Source organism: Aptenodytes patagonicus, chromosome 2 (assembly GCF_965638725.1).
Source record: "Aptenodytes patagonicus chromosome 2, bAptPat1.pri.cur, whole genome shotgun sequence".
Taxonomy (NCBI): domain Eukaryota; kingdom Metazoa; phylum Chordata; class Aves; order Sphenisciformes; family Spheniscidae; genus Aptenodytes; species Aptenodytes patagonicus.
In genome coordinates, this window is record NC_134950.1 from 37,090,324 (window position 1) to 37,108,184 (window position 17,861).

Below are 17,861 nucleotides of genomic sequence, written 5' to 3' on the forward strand. Positions count from 1 at the left end.
TTGATTTGGATTACTGTGTCCAGTTTGGAGAGAAAAGAGAGCGCAATAATCAAAGCCTAGAAAAGAGGATCATCAGGGAAGGGTTAACCTAACAACAAAGGGGATCTGAGAACAGTCTTCAAATGCATGCAAATACCATGAAGGGAAGAATTTTTTCCCCACTTTCACAGATGGGACTTCAATTGCTGTAATGAATGCTGAACTTGTATGTTTTGTTTTTAATGGTATGGCTGTTAAAGCAGCAGAGTAGATTGCCTGGAGAGATCCGTAAGAGCAAGACAGGCAAAGTTGTCTTGGGAATGATGCAGGTGCAGCGGGTCCCAGAAGGGTGGGCTATGGTGCGCCCAGCCAACCTTGGGGTCCCGAGGCAGGGTGGGCTAAGGTGTGCCCAGCCAACCTTGGGATCCAGAGGTAGGGTTGGGAGTCTTTCTGTCAGGTGAGGGTCTGGCCCATTCAGACAGATGACTTGCACCTGAGAAGGGGAGATGGAAATGAGCTTCCACCCAAATTTGCAGCCCTGTGTTTGAAATTTTGAATGCAGTATACTTAAATGAAGGTGTTTGCAAAAATGGAAAGCTGGACGGCTCTTACAAACAGATGTTCTTTCCCGCCCACCCCACGCTCTGCTCTGTGTGCTCACTCTTTTAGGTTTACTTCATTTTATTTGTCATGAAGTTTTGTTTATACTTTTTCCATGCTATCTGTTCCCTATTTTATTTAGTAGTATTATTACTACCCAAGTTTAATACTTAAATTTTTTAGGTGTATCACGTCTGTGAGAAGAATTTAAAAAACTGGGATCTAAAGCCAAACTCCTAAAAATACTGTCAGACACCAAGAGCAACTCTGATTTCAATTAGTCGATAGGAAATGCAATTTTCCATTACACCTGAATTTTAGAGCACATATTTAGAACATCATTGGCCAATACACCTGTTGAAGAAATTCTGTTCTGTTTATTTTACTGGGTTATAATTTATTTCAAAGCTTTTGTGCATTGTTTTCTTTCTTTTCTTTTTCTTTTTTTGTTAAGTATTTTAATAATAAAAATAATGTATAGCAGATAAACTCATTGAAGTTTAAAAGGCTGGGAAAATTTGTACTAGTTGAGTTATGATTTCTTATTTACATTTTAGTACAGTAGGTGAAAGAGCAATCAGCATTCGAAGTATTAGTTTAAATAAATATTCTGAAGTGTACATTGTCATAGGAAAAAATGTATGTTATTGGAATGTACGTGATCTTCAACTTTTAAACGTCTGTCTTTAGTTACGTAGACTGATGTGGCTGGATGATTTTTTGTTGTTTGGCACATACACAGAATCACTCTCAGGTATAGGTTGAGTCTTTTTTGAAGATTCTTTGTTTTACCTTGAGTTATATCTTAACTTGTTATTCTGCTTTGTTTAATGTAGCCTGAGATACTTAGGTAAAAGTATAATGTTAAATATATCATATATACTAATTTCCATTAAGTGTAGATTTGAAGGCTGAGCATGAGAACTTCAAGACCTTTTCCTTTCATTCAGCACAAGCAACCATTATTATTTTGAGTAATTGTGAATATGTGGTGTTACACAGATGTCCAGAGTCTCCTTCTTAATCTAACCTCTGACCTCAACAGGATGTTTTTTTAGGAGAAAGAATCACTTGTGTGAGAAGTATACCTGTCTGTTCAAACTGGAATGCCATGGTCTAGGCTGATTAAAAAGTAAATTAATATTGATACAAATATCCACATCTACTGAACTCTAAAGAATAGTGTTAACTGAGAAGTGAAATTGATAAATATATTGTATGCTGAAAATTCCAGCCGCCTTCACAAAAATAGGTTTTTTTAGGAAAAAGAAATTAATGATAACCGTCAAAATAAAAGTCTTTTCTCTGTGAACTTAAGACTGTGAAAGGAAGTCTTGAAAAGAGATTTTAAAATGTGTTGTTGCATTTCTGAGGAGTATAGTACTTCTAGTTAAATGAGTTAGGAAAGATAATTTACGCTGGGTGTCTGCTTTGTTAATGTTCAAGCACTTCACTGTTACTGAGTCTATGGATGTTAAGAATAGCAAAACATCTTCCACCTAGCATGTTTTCAAGAAAACTTTGTTGTTCTTACATGTGTAAATCATCATTCTTTTCTACCTGTTCAACAACAGTAAATATTTTTGTAAATAAATTTTGCTGAAGCATAATAATTAGCATACAATACTGTTTATAAGGAATTGTATCCTGTCTTGAAGGTACTCCTTGGAAAAGTTCAGTGTTGAGTGGGCCTTTGAAGAATACTATAAATTTCATCTTCATAGTTGATGCATATTTAAAACTTATTAATTGAACTTACCCTGGGAAAATAAGGATTCTATTTTATGCCATATTTAGAAGGAATTCTATTCATCTGGCTCGAATGTAGTCATCTAAAAGTAAAGTGTCTGCAATCAAGCAATTTGGAAAAGTTTTCAATTTCTATGTTTTTTTTTTCCACACCTGGATGGTTTTTTTTCTTACCAGTCACCATAATGGTTATCTTAAAGCATGTTTGAAAACTTAGAATTAAATCACTGTTCTTTAAAAAAAAGCTGGTATCCATTAAAATTGTTCATTTAGAGTTTAATCTTGTCTATGACGTGATATGATCTTCTCTATGATTTGAAGGAATGAAGATTTTTTTTTCACTTTTTTATTTGTTTACTGAAATAATTTATGTTTCTGTTTTTACATATAACTTGAACTCGATTTATTTAATTTATGTATCAGTATTGCCACTTATCATTGTAGATTTAATTATTTTAGTTAGGACTCTTTAGTGAACATCCTGGTTTTAGTGTCACATGTAAAAAGCAAGTAAGTGGAACATTTTGAAGTTTAAACTGAAAGGTAAAAATGTCATTTCTTTACTACAGCAGAATACAGTACAATCCACAGTCCATCAACACCCATTAAAGATTCAGATTCAGATAGGTTGCGTCGTAGTTCAGATGGGAAATCACGTGGACGTGGCAGAAGAAACAATAATCCTTCACCACCACCTGACTCAGATCTAGAGGTACATTATATTAGATGTCTTTGACCTGTTACAGACTCTATTTTCACCATTATTTTGCAGAGAGAAGTATTATTTACACATCAAAAATAAAGTGGCATTGGAGCTCCCTTTCTTTTTTTCCTAACAGTATTTTTGTAGAAGATAGAATTTTTCTTCTAAAGAAACTTCTTCATGAAGAGCACCTACTTTCTCTGAAAAATACTGGGGGTTTCTTTCTCCTTGTGATTTACACACACAAAAAAAAAAAAAAGCAAGCTTTTCCCAAATCAAAGAAAGGTTTGCGTTTGGACAGGAGACACTTCTAGCTCAATAGTGTTTTTTGTTCTCTCATGCTATGTTCACATTCCCCTCAGTGGCCCATGCTTTTTGTTGAGAATGCATCTCCAGTGACACACCACAGCTATGAGTGTCCACACTGCATTACTTTTCCTTTCCAAAAGTTTAGCCCATTTGTCATCATGGGAAAAACAATCTCACCAGGATTTAAAATGCTTGTATTTGAACACTTCATTTTTCATTAAAATATCATTTTGTGTGTGGTCAGAGGACAAATTTAAAACACATATTTTCCATTGGCTGTAAGCGAAAGAATTATTTACTGATGCCATGAATTCTTACACATGCAACATCCAAGTTCATAATTTTCATTCTTCAGGTGCCTAAAATCCATTAAAAATGAACATAGATTAAAACGATTTAAGCACTTAGCAGCAATTTGCTTTGTTTTGGTTTTAGAGGTCATTTTCAAGAGCAGTTATATGAACTTTGTTTTGTAAGACTTTCAGAAATACAGAATTCAAACCCAGAAGATTTAATTTTCAGAGGCTTCTCTTCATTTACTTCAGTTTCTATCTCACATCTGGTTTTAAAATAGTACATCGTACATCTCATTTTCTGTGTGTGTTTGACAATAACTATAATTTTATTCTAATAGAATAATTTGATATAATAGCAATTGTAGTAAAAAGCTAACAGATTGTATTACCCTATTCTGGAAAAAACTTGTTAGTTCTGAAAATAAATGGCAAGGAAACTATGGTTTTAATATATAACCATTTCAATACAATTTTCTCATTTGTGCACTTACTGATTCAAATTTTAACTTTCCATTTCAAGTATCAGCTTCACAGAGGAACACATTGATTTGATTCTCTTTTTACAGAGAGTATTCATTTGGGATTTGGATGAGACAATCATCATTTTCCATTCCTTGCTTACAGGGTCCTATGCCAACAGATATGGAAGGGTAAGTGTCAAGAAACTGATGGAAATTTTCAGTAATATTTGCTGTTTTATGGTTGATACACAAGGAAGACCAGAACATTAGTTGATTTTCCAGAGGCAAAATGGTACTGGTGTTTCAAGACATAAAAAATCAAGGAGTAAAGCTGTTTCACATGTCCATTCTTTGCACTTACTCAGCTCTTATATTCAGTAAATAATTAAATAGCATTGGGAGTAATAGTTTGACCGCTTGAGGTTTGGTTTGTAGGTACAGAGTGTCTGAAACCTGTTGATATCATCAAAATCTGCAAAGGTTTAGCTTCCTTCAGAAAGTGAAGAGCTTCCAGGAGTGATTGCTAAAATAACGTTTTAGTTCTGAGCGATCGGCAGTGGAGTGTGCTCTGTATTGAGAAGGCAAGAGGAAGAATACTTTGGGACACAGACAGATTAGTCTAAAATTTTTTACCTTAACTTTTTTTAATCTACATAGTGACTGATGTTTTTGAAAGTCTGCTTACGAGTCAAATCTTTCTATTATGCACAGTCTATAAATCATAAACTGAACTAATGAATATGTCTACAGACCGTGGGTTTCCTCAGTAATTCTCAGAAGACAAACACGGTCTTAGGTGAATAAGAACAGTTCATGAATGGAATGCCCTTGTGAGATCAAACTTTGCTTTTCCAGGATTGTATTTGAAAGCTGATGTCTCAGCTTGTGCTAAAATCTGTTGTGCCATTTCATGTTCACCTCATGTGAGGTATAACTAGAATGTGATTTTTTGGTAACTTTAAAAAAATTCTTCATATAAAGAACAACCAGATAGTTTTGTCTGGCTTCATGTAATCACTCTGTCTTCTTGTAAAGCTTATATTTATCACCAAAATTTTTTACCCTACACCCAATTGAGTGAAGGGCAAAGCTACTTCTGATTCAGTCCATGCCTGGGTCAGGTTCTGAATTCCTCCTAATAGCTTTTTGCATTATAAAAAGCAGTATTTCTTTGCAACCTTTCTTGCTTGTTCAGGTGCGGTGTATTTTCAGAAGAGTTTGCTGTAATAGCAGCTTACCTGTTTGAGCAATATAATGTTTTTTTCATTATGTGCCAGAAAAGCAAGTTAATTCAGCAGCCTTGGTTTCCTACATGTTAATACTTTCTATTTCGGTAGTAAAAAGACACTAGAACTTTAAATGTTTTGACAATTATTGTATGGATACATATAGACAGTAGCATTATAGAGTATTAAACATTTACAAAAAGTTGTTTTCCGTTTCTCAGCCTTCTGTGAAGATATGACAAACTCCCTCCAAAAACAGCTTTTGCATGGCACCCCAAAAATCACCAAATCCATGACAGTTTAGTTCAGCTCAGAATGAGGAGAACAAATCCCAGTGCTCACAAAAAACCTCGTTGCCCACAGAATCTCACCATTTGCTTTTGGGCAGCAGAGCAGGGCTGGAAAAGCCTAATTAGTCATTGCCGTAGAAGTACTTGTGCAAGCATATTTTTTCTACTTGTTACTAGTTCCCTATAGTGGTTTCATTAATTGGGGCCTGAACATAAACACCTTTCTTGCTGGATGCTGCAAGGAGCTGGGTGACTCCTGATTGCAGCTCAATCACTGTGGGCGCTGTTTACTTGAGATGTAGCTTTCCCCCGGCTGGCTCTGGTTGCATGGCATGTGGCAGAATACTTCTGCATTGCTAAACGACAACTGGCCGTTGATGTTAAGAGGGATGACAGCATTAGTGCTCATGCTGTGGATAAATACCCCTTTTTGGTGAGGGGTAGCAACGTGCATGTCCTTGGCTCTCAGATGCAGTCATGAAAGTGTGCCATTCTTGCTTTGTTTTCTTAAAGTTTCACTTATATCACAATTTCTCTTGGCTTATTGACAGCTTCAGACAACAGTTAGCAATTTCCATAGACATTAGAGGAAGATAGTGTCAAATGTTCAAAGCAAACGTGCTAAAACATGTGTCTGTCATATGAGAATTGTAGGGTTTATTTGCAGCAATGGGAGGTACACATTTTTTTAAAGAGTGTTTCCTAATGATTTCTGGCCTTTTAAAATCAGAAATCCAGATCATAAGTCAATCTGAAAAAAAGAAAAAATTGTTGAGTGGAATTTTTGTTCTTTTCACCTGTATTCTGCTTTTTGAACAATCTAACATCACATTCTCATATGTTTCTGCACTGTGGTGAGGGCTAGAAATGCCCTTTTAAAAAATTGAATCTAAGCTGCTCACATAATCATTAAAATACAAAAGCTGGATCTTCAAACAAACAAAAATATCCTAATGAAATAGTAGGGGATTTGGCAACTTGGCATTCAGCTCTTTCATAACGCCTGAGTGAGTTTCATGGTGAATGACTATGAATGATGAGCAGCCCTGCTGCTGAAGGGATTGATTTTCTTTTCCGTATTCTTTACCTCGTTCCTCATAACTTCTTGCTTGTGCCACCCTTTTCTGTATATTCTTACTTTCTCATCTCTTCTTATCACCTGCTCTCCTTTTGCTGCTATTGTGCTCTGCTTTCTCCCTGCTTTTGTCCTTCAGCTTTGTTGGAACAAAATAATACCCTTATTTTTCAGTTTGCACAGTCATGGTAGAAACTGCTACATTTTTATTTAAGGGTGATTTGAATTTTGTGAATTTCATGGACATGTATGAAACTAGTATAGGAATATGATTTGTACTTCCAGAAAAGAAGAAGCAGCAAAACAAAACATTTCCATTTGCTTTTGGTATTTTTTTTTTATTATGCACAGAGAGAGATCTATTGATCAAATATCAAGTTATCAGTTACTTTAATTGACATTAGGGCTTCTGGCACCTCAAAACTTATGTTTTGAGCCAGATGTCAACTGATTAAGTTTTGGAATTTGGAAAAAGTTGGAGCCCCTCTGTAGTATCTTGGAGCAGGTGGAAATACGTCTCAGTGTTGGCACTAGAACACTGTGGTCTTTACATACATTTCCATTCTCCGTAAAAACATTTATATTCAGAGGCTTTAAAGGAATTTTCCTTTAAATTATAAGCTATTTTAATGTGGTTTAATATATTTTAGAGATTGAGAAAAACAAAGCCTGGTTTCACTTAACCCTTCATTTGTGACCTGTAGGCTTAAGTGGAAAATAAGCCTTGTACCCAAAGTGAACTTTCCTGTTTTTCAGCTTCTTGTTTCTCCACCAAACAAAGAAATCAAGTGGGTAGAATTTAGAAATGACATACAGACAATGTTTTGGCTCCAATACCAGTATTCAAAACAAGAGGCCTGCTTAAGCAGTTTGACATTGGTATTTCTTTTCTTTAGCTAAACTGTACCTCCCTCAGAGATTTGTACCTGATTTTGACCATACCTGAAAAGACACTCCACCTGAACCTGCAAATCCCAATCAACAAGAAGAGAGTGTTAGCTTTCCTCCTCATTGTGTGACACCTTACAATAATTAGTTAGCAATTAGTGGCTTAAAATTGCAAAAGAAGGTTCGGTATGGGATTATTTTTTTTTTAAAACCTTATTCTAGTCTGTTTTTAAAGTTTTCGGCCCCCACTGTAATGTCTGACATCAGAGTTTAATCTACTGCAGTGCCTTAAACCAAGGCTCTTGTGCTTTTTACTAGAGTAGTTGCAAGATTGTGACTACACAGATATTTAAAACCCTAATGCAGATAAGGCTTTTGCTTCTGTTAAATATGTGGGTATCCAGAGCTGCAGCTTAACACAGTTTTTATGCTAAATGGAACTTTCCATAGCAAAAGATTGTGTTTAATCAAGGAATTAAGGTTTCTTTGAAAAGCAACCTGTTTTGTTTCTTCTCTTAGCTTTTATTGTATTTAATCTGACATTTTCAGTAGGTGCCAATGATTTTCTTATTTGTTTTTCTCCTAATTAAATTAACCTAATAAATGGCATTATTTTAATATTACTTCAGAGAAATCCCCATTCTGTTTTCTCTGCCATTTAAAAATACCTTGGAGTGAAATGGCTCACAGAAAGATTTACAAAAAGCCATTTTTTCAGACTCAGAAGTGTGATAAAAAGTTTAATAAAAATGTTTAATTTGTCACGTGTACATAGAAACTTAAAATATATATTCACAGCCATTTATTTAAAGTTAACCGTATGGGTTCATAACCAACATCATGTTCTGTCTGCCAATTTATTCTGCTTTTCAAAATGATGTTCCTATTGAAAGATTGTTGGATATTGGATAATTGGAAATATTGTTCCCTGATGGAAGTTCAGAATGGGATTAGTTCTACACTGTTACCTTAGCAGTTGATAATCAAGGTGTAGCTAGTGATCTTCATTTGCATCTTAGACACTTAGTCCATCTAACTCCTTTTAACAACTGGAGCAGAGAGTTCTGTGGGGCGACTTCTGTTAGTGCTCAGGGACAATAGAAATCCTTGTCTGGTTTGAAAAAAAAGGCTAATGAGCTATGAAGGATAGTGGGGTGGTGACTAGGCACAAAGATAAGCGGAATGTCAGTAAGAAAAGTAGCCTCAGGCCTAGCTAGAGAGAAAATATCACCTGCTTACATGCCTACAAAAGTAAAATAAAAGAAGACGTAGGTCTACAAATAGAGCAGTATTAAAACAGAGAGACAGAATACTTTTGTTCATATTTTAAAGTCTTTCCATTTGAATTAAGAAGCCAAATATTCTTTTTTTGGCAGTACCAGTTTAAATAGAAGGCTTATTTTTAAGGGCAAAGTTCATCAAAATAGCATGATGCAATTTTTCTTCCCCGTTTATAAGGGCTATTTTTTTGACACTTACTTACTCTTAACATATGTGAGTTCAAGAACAGATATTTTGTCTGTTCTATGTAACTTTGTTTCTAAATGCTTCTTTCCAAAATTCTTTTTCTGGTTAGTTTTACTTAGGTTTTGGCATTTCCAGAAGGCAAACAGGCTGCCAAATCACCATTCTTTTCCAACTCTTTGCTACTGACACATTTTGCCTTTTAACCAGTAGTTATAGAAAAATGTTTGAAAGTTCAGAGATCATGTTGAAACACCTATTAATTTGATTGAGAGGTGGAAAAAGAAACTAGGGACTGCATCTCTTGGTTTTTAACTTTGAGTTGTCATCAGGTTTAGAATATTAACTTATTTTGAGTAAAATATGGGTTGTCACTTCTGCAGTTCTGTTTAAAATATAATTCCTAATAAACTAACATTGTTAATAGAGGGTGTCATGAGATAATATAACATGTTCTTTCAAACTCATGCTTCTGTGCGCTTGGGTATACTTGGCATTATAAATGAGAAACCCTATATCAAATGTATATATTAGGCTTTCTTTTCGATTTTTCAGATTGAAAATATATAAAACACAAAAAAATCAGAACAAGACAAACATCTGTAATGCATTTGGTAACCACAATGCTGAACATGCTTTTTGAGTTTATTAGCTCAGTAAGGAATAAGTTGTTATGGTAATTTCTGTAGAGAAGTTAAAGTGTGTTATGTATTAATAACAAACAATAGATTTGTTCACTCTGCATGGGTGGGCCAAACTAAAAGCATAATTAAAGCATGGTTTTGTGGAGAATCAAGGAGTGGTTTTAAATATAATTGCCATTTGCAAATAAAACATTAACAGTGATTTGCTTTAAAGTCGCTAGGTATTCCCAGGACCAAATCCTTTCACTTGTGACCAGTGAGAGTTTATTTTGAGTAACAATAGCATTATCGTGCCCCCGGTTGACCATAAAACTTGTAAACAGTTGTAAAATCTGGAGAAGTTTTAGGTGAAATGGATTTGCCCTTTCTGCACAGAGGGCAGAGAGCCCATGCCAGGGATGCATGAGGGTGACCACAGAGGTCCCGCTGCAGAATCACGGTACCAGTGGAGTTAAAGTCATATTTTTGAGTGTTACTGGTAAGTGTTATAGTACAGGATTAGAGAGTTGCTGAAGTTAAACTGAACAAGTGGATGTTGCATTTAATACATCAAATAATCTCTCTTGAAAAGCAATTCCTTCAGTTTGTATTCTGGTACGTATGTTAGGCATGGTATTGATGGTGTACTCGCTTCATTTCTTCTTTAAGGATCCACCCACCTCTGTGTCTCTTGGACTCCGAATGGAAGAGATGATTTTCAATTTGGCAGACACGCATCTATTCTTTAACGATTTAGAAGTAAGTGTTCATTCTTTGAAAATGCATAGAGGTGATTTAATATTTGTCTCTTTTTACATATTATTAGGTGGTTTGACAATTATTTTTGGTTTCACAGTTTTAATATGGAAACATTTAGAAAATATCTGTATAATTTAGTCATTAGGATATATAATAATATCTACACTAAATGTCTGCGCTGGCATTCAAAGGTTGCGATAGTTTAAATGGTAGGGTTTTGTCCTCACAGGTCTTAGTATTTATGACCACAGCAGACAAGTTTTAGAAGTGGATACACCAAAAGCGTCTATAAACATTAGAATTCAATAGTCTGCACAGGCCATTAAATATTAAACTTCAGCTTCTATAAACAGTTAATGGCTGGGTACAGATTTCTCACTTACATCCCACTGTGGGCAAGTATTACCTTAAACCCGAGGGAAATCATTCGTATTGTATACGCTCTCTGTCTCAGTGGCCTGTTACTGGGGGTCCTCCGCCTTCCCCAGCGGCAGGTACGATTTGTTACGCGCTGTGGTCTCTCTGCCTCTCCCCTGTGGCGTCCGGCGAGGAGCTGGCGTCGGCATGCCAAGGGCTTTTTCAGCCTACGTAGGCTATGGTTTGGCGACGCTTGTGAGATCGTTCTAAAACTATCCGAACTGCTGAAAGAGACTGTCACCATAATGCCTGTCTGTTTCATCTTAAAAGGGAAAAAAGCAATTTCTGATCATATTTTAATAACATGAAAACATGAAAACAGTCAGATTTCTTTCCCATCATAATGAAGACAGCTGTTTATTTAAAATCCAACTGTTAAGCAAGCTTGTGGTGAGGCTGCCAACACACATTAATCATCAAGTTGTTGTTTTGCTAGATTTTAGAATAGTGTGTTATTCCAGACAGGCAAAAGAATCTAAAAGATTCAAATGCAACTTTTGCTGATCAAAGTTAATTGGCAGCAATTGGCCTTTAAATATTTCCTGATGTTTCCCTTTTCAAAATCAAGCAAAATACACCTTATTTAATAGATGAGCCAAAATCATTTGAAAAATGCCAGTGTGTGATAGACCTCAAATGTGGTTTGTCCAACATCTGTCCTATATTTTGATTCCTTTTCATCTAAAAAGAAACCACTCACAGATGATTTGGCATCTTAGAATGTAATGAAATTATTTAAATGTGCTTTATTTTTTCTTCCATTCCTTAGTGGAGTATTTATTTTTTATACTTACAATAAAATAGATTATTTCTTTAAAATTTAAAGTAGTGTTTTCTTTCATTAAGGTAGCTGTATGTAAAGATATGATTGTTTTGGATATAAGAAACACGGATTAGTGAGTTGCATGTATAGGACTAATTCTTCAGATTTGTAGAAAAGTATAACAATGCTAGTTATTTTCCAAATCTGTTTCTGATTTCTGGTTATATTTCATTTTATCCAGAGCAGAAAGAGAAAGTACTACTCTATCTTGCCAGCACATTCAATAAAGTTCACTGTGTTTTCATTTGCTGTGCGAGCCAGATACTTAGTAGACTTGTAGCTACTTCTTCACACATGACTGTCAGCGTCACTAACTTTAATGAAAGTTAATCAACTGCATCTTAGGGATAGTAGATTGTCTTCTGCTAATTGGCATGTTACAGCCTTAACAGTACAGCATGGCAGTTTATTCACTGAAGAACTTTGAAGCTGTGTATGAAAAAAATACTGATCCAGGTGGTTCACGGAAGCAGAGGAGCTCACTGGATGAGCTTGGTCTTTGCATTTCCCCCATATAACAAGCCAGTTTATCTTGCATCTCCAAACTCAAGTGTAAGAGTCTGTGTCTATACCCTAGTCTGTCTTCTTCATACACAGAGGCACTTAGGAGTGAGAAGTTGTGTTCATGTTCTTGTACATGAGCTCTAAGTCCTTATTTCTGAGGAACATGAGCTCCGATCTGAAAGATCATGGTCTGTCCAAGGGAGAGAAGAGCATGTTCAGCAGTGCAGGGGAGTGGGTTTGTGCTTGTGGATTGCCATAGAGAAGTACGCAGGGAGGGGGCACAAGAGAGCCTGTACTTTGTGGGAAGCAGCATGTAGGGACTAGACCTGGCCATGGACTGAGGCTTTCAGTTCACCAGAAATTTCAGGTTTTTTGAAACATGTTGCAGACACGTGGTGTTTTTGAAGGAACGTGTCCTCCTGGAGCCGCAGTTTGTCGTTCTTGTGAATGTCATCATTATTAGCAGGGCCTGCCTGGTTCCCAAGGCCTGCGACCTCAGGGCAGATCCCTTGCATCCATCTCAGAAACTCAAAGTCCTTGCTTGGTGGTTTGGAAGTTCAGGCTGCCCTACAGCTTGACAGGCTTCCATGAAAACTGTGGGCAATTTGGCTGTTCTGATGTTCAGCATCTGTTCTTGCTGATGAAGGACTGAGTCTGGAAGATCTAGTGGTGACCCTGCTCAGGCCTAAGCTTTCCAATTCATGTGCCTCAGCATCTGGGCTGTTAGGATTCGAGAAGTTTGTAGGCAACATTGCCAGCGAGCCGCAGAGCTTGGGCATCCTTGCCCAGAAATAGTATGAAGACAGGCAAAGCTGGATTTGGAACATGTCTAACCCGCAGTGTAGACATGTCTTTGGGTCTAGGCATAATTCAAAGTGGGAACCTGAAAGCTGATGCTCTCCAGCTCACCCAGGCTCAGAGGGAACCCTTCCTGGCATATAGAGAGGCTGGGTTTACGGGCAGGCAATCTTCTGTCATAACTTTGGCCTATGATGCACATTTTTCCAGATACCACAAGTTAATGTTTTTTAATAAAAATCTTCTTTTCATCCGATGCATTCCAGAAAGCTCTAATCAGAACAGCTGTCTTGTTATCCAAGTTAGGGGGAAAGTATTTTGTCATCTTATAAACTGCTGAAGACTGATTTAACATTTTGAATGCAAAGGGCAGAATTGCAGCAGTGATCTCCAAAGCACTACTTGATTTGTGTATGACCTAACTGGCTTTTCAAAGCTCAACCTAGAGATTTATTTAATGCTATTAGGTTTAATTTTAAACTTCAGCAGTCATTTTTTAGTCTGTATAAAATGAATCAATGCCAATGCGTATCAGCTGCAAACTACTTTACCCATCCTAATTTAGTAGCGGATACAGCCAGGTAAATGAATCATCTAATTTCCTATATGTTGCTCTTTATGTAATAATACTAATAATGGTATCTGTAATTGGCATTTTTCAAACTCAATGAAAAAACTCAGTCATCTATCTCTGAAGTCAGTATTCTGTTTATGAATGAGTGAGCTGCACTTAGATTTGCAATTAGTTACTGCACCCTCAGTTTATACTAGTTCTTAGTTTATTGCTTTGAGAAAAAGTAAAAGAGATGGCTTATTTCCTTCACTTTGCACATATTTATTTAGAGTAATTAATTCCAAATTGATATAATAGCAAATAATTTCAGATCTTGAATAAACATTTCTGAAACAGCATGTTAAAGGGGTATGACAAGTTTTTTAACATACTGAAAGGAAAATACTTATGTTTACTAATGTATAATTTGATCTAAGTACCGTCATAAACAATGTTTTCCTGCATTAATAGTAATTTCATAATGAAATTATAGAAGTATACTAGGCCAAACAGTAGAAAGTAGCGCAGTGTTCTCAAAATTTAGATTCCAGAATCTGCATTTGGGCTTCAAAATAGGAAGTTTAGGTTTTCAGTATTGAAAATTTTCATTTAAATATCTCATACTCTGTATGAGTATCTCATACTCTCATACTCTAGAATTTTAATTGCGCGCAGGAGGGAATAACTACATTGGTTTAGTGCTCTCAAGAGAACCAGAGTTATCTCATCAGAACAGAATGTGTGATTTTACATGCTGATTATATTGTGATAGGGATAATAAGGTATAATAATTTAATGGTATATATGGAGCAATTACACATACTAGGTATTTTAGGATGTATGCTCCAGTGTTTTAGGGAAATTAGCAACTTGGTGATAGGACTGAAACGTGACATCTACCTATCTGCATCTTTAAAGAGTATATATATTTACATATTTATACTGACCCTCTTAAAAGATTAGTTTATTCATTTCTTGGGCATATCAGGTACATATTATAACTAGGTATGTTAAAGGAATAATTGCTGGTAGTGAATGATTATGAACATCCTATTTTAAAAAGTTAGTTCAGTGCTTTGCAAACTCTATTCTAAAATGGTACCATCTCATTAGATCTGTTCCTTTAGAGGTATTTACTGAAGCTGAGAATGTCACTTACGAAGCCTTTTTTTTTTTTTTTAATCTTACCTAACACTTTTTTATGAATAAGATACTTTTTTTTTTGTCTGTGTTGAATTCTATTGAAGTAATTAAAATCAAATTAATTTGTAGTTTTATTTCATGATTATTATTTTTTTCTTTTAGGCTTTTTATTTCTGTTTGTTCATTTCAGGGTTTTGGTGTGGGCTTTTGTTGGGGGGTTCAAAATAAGGTTATATATATTATGATACTATAAAAAAAAATAATTTTGACACCTCCAAGAAATGCAATAATGCATAAGGGCACAGTAATGATGATTAGCATTCATTTTTCTTCCATCAGTGAAGGATATATAATGCACAGTCATGGCTTCACAATTGACTTTTGTTTGTGGAGTCTCTATGTGCAAAGTGATGATATGTGTATGGGAGTCATTTATAATGAAAGGCAGTATGGTATGAGTTTTTCAGCTACATTAGCTGATGTATTTCTCTTAATGGTAAAAGATGAGGGAATGCTGTCAGGTATTACTGTAAAGCAGTAACTTTGGTTCTTTGGGAAAAAGAAGAAAAATAGTTAGTTATGTTCTAACAATTAGGAATGCTGGCCTTGACTAATTTCTCCTCAGATTCTTACTTAAAATCCACCTGGATGTATATTAATGTGTTCCTGATGAAAATTCAGAGCATAGTCTCTTCTGTTTGTCAAAAAGAGCTGCAGAACTGCTTTATGATTACAAGTATGGTGTTACTTCAGATTAATGAACCTTTAAGGCATCGCATTAGCATATTACTATGCACGGACCCCTCTGGAAAGCTGCCTGCGTTGGAGCTGCATGTGATTTCCACAAGATGCAGCTCTGTCTGTAACCACGGCTGGCTGGAGCGGCAACCCCGGGCAGGCGGGGGCCGCGGTGCTCGCTTCCCACCTCAGGCTACTGGGCAGCACCTTTGCTCCTCTGTCCTGCCCGCCTGCCGCCGCAGGGTTGGCCGGTCCTCCCACGCCGAGGAGCAGCACAAGAGCAGCCATCTGTGTTGCTCTAACTCTCCTGCCTCTTCACTCCGTTAAATAAAGTTAGATTAATACAGAAATATTTTACAAATCCTACACTTTACACATATGGGAACATACCCACCTCTTATGAAGCATCGAGATACTCACTTACATAGATGCATCTTTTCACAGTTTAAAGCAAAGAATAAACAGCATTTGCATCCTTGCACTCTCATGCTCTGTGTTTGCCCTCCCTCCACCCATATGGCGATAAATCCGTCCAGGACTCCTACAAGTCTGTAACTGCTAGCTTGGATTTACTCAGATCTAGAAGTTGATAGGGAGAAATTAACTGCCGGGTATTTTTATGAAAACTGCTTTTTGTGGATTGTTTCCTGCATAATTTACTATGTGGATGTGCCTGCTCTCCTTGTTTGTAGCTCCCAGTCATCGGACTATCGGTATTTATGAAAACTACCTCTCCCTCATATTCCTTTGCAAGCTCAAGGCTGTGTGGAGGGCAGCTTTTTCTACTTGAAATGTGACTGGGATGTCTGACACCCAGCAGTATGCAGAGCCCTTCTGTTCCCCTAAGAAATGTAAAGGACCTCGAAGGCCCACGTGGCAATGCAGACTCTCGTGGCACTAAAGCAGATGGTGATGCCTTCTGTACTAACACCAGGCACTAAAGGGATTGCTCCAAGAAGAGGTGCTCCAGGGATTTTGTAGGGAGAGCTCAGGCCTAAGAAAGGGAACAACAAAACCCCAGCACAGCAGCTGTGAAGCCTGATCACAGAGCAAAACTTCTCCAACATTAGTCCCTCTTTGGCCTTTGCCTTCAGTTCTTACAGGTGAAACTAGGCTGCCTCCCTGCTGCTGGAAGCAAATGCACCATATAAATCACTTCTAGGCCTCAAGGAGACCTTTTCTTCATGACAGGAACATATATTCTTCTTTTCATCAGCCCGAGAATTTTCTCCTTTGTAGGTCTCAGTAACACCGCAGGAGACTAAGTGACTTTCCTCCCAGGTCCTTCAGTGACCGTGCACACAGCTACGTCCCCAGCGTACCACACAGTGCCCTGTAGGAATGCCTTTGAAGCAATACAACCATATGTTCTGTTTCTTTAATCTGAAGGAGAAGGGGAAACTATTTCCCCTCGGACCTTTAATATGCCACAGACTTAGGCTGGTAACTTTTAGCACAGTAGCACTCTGAAGCATGATTTGGGATCGTGGGCATTATGATAATACACATTATTGAATAATAACATTCTGCAGACTCATTGTGTGCAGGTTACTGCACATCTCAAAGAACCATGACCGCTGTAGGGTAAAATGCTCCTCTTTCTGAAAGCATTTTAGCACATCTGGTCCTAGAGTCAAGTAATCTAACAAGTGAACTGCTTGGATGCAAGCCAGCCCTTAAGTGCAGGCTTTGAGCAAGCTCCAGGCAAGCTGGGAGAGCAGGTTGGCCACTATCAGCAGTGTGGAAGTCCATCATTTATTCTCTCACGCCTTGTGGAAATGTTGTAGAGCCAGCTTTGGGCAGGCGTGAGAGGTATGATGTTGCCCAGATTTAAACTTAACTAAGTTGTATGGAGGTCCAGTCAGTGATGGGAGTTGGGGGAGCTGCGGAGGCATGGCCAGGCAGACCAAGGAAGTGGAGAAGGAGGACCGTGAAAACACGATCACCAGAGAGAAAAGCTTGCTCAACTTCTCTGCATAGAAAAAATCAGATCAAGATCTTTTTGTGTCTGAAGCCATGCTCCAAGCTCTGAACATTTACAGGGTAAGCCTTTGCTGGCACTATGTACTAATCAGTTGTCTGGTGCACGTATTTTGCATATATATTTGTGTAGAATGAAGTGACACGAGATCCATTTTTGTGGTTGCCGCTACTTTGTAATTCCTGATTAGTATGCCTTGGTCTCCTCATCTACAGATAAGGATGATGATGGTGGTAAGGATGGTATCTACAGATACAAGGGTGATAATTCTGTCATAAAGTACTAGAGGGAAAAGAGGCAGCCAAGTCTGGTGGTTGTAGTAGTTGCTATTGTGTACAGCTGTAGTTGGCTTTCTAACAATGCTTCAGCTTGGTCTCTTTAATGTCTTGGTCCTCAGGAACATCCTGACACGAATGCTCTCTCTGCTGACACAATTAGAAAATGCGTGTATTCAAACAACTTAAAAAAAAAAAAAAGGACAA

The 17,861-nt window shown here is 37.1% G+C and overlaps 1 protein-coding gene across 11 annotated transcripts in view; it reads left to right on the forward strand.

Moving 5' to 3' along the window:
* Window positions 1-17,861, forward strand: part of EYA1 (EYA transcriptional coactivator and phosphatase 1) — a 98,074-nt gene that overhangs the window by 49,345 nt on the left and 30,868 nt on the right. For all 11 annotated transcript variants that reach the window (XM_076329556.1, XM_076329554.1, XM_076329558.1 and 8 more), the window contains 3 exons: window positions 2,898-3,040; window positions 4,203-4,286; window positions 10,333-10,422. In XM_076329556.1, coding sequence (XP_076185671.1) covers window positions 2,898-3,040; window positions 4,203-4,286; window positions 10,333-10,422 — 317 coding nt within the window. The remainder of the gene's footprint in view (window positions 1-2,897; window positions 3,041-4,202; window positions 4,287-10,332; window positions 10,423-17,861) is intronic.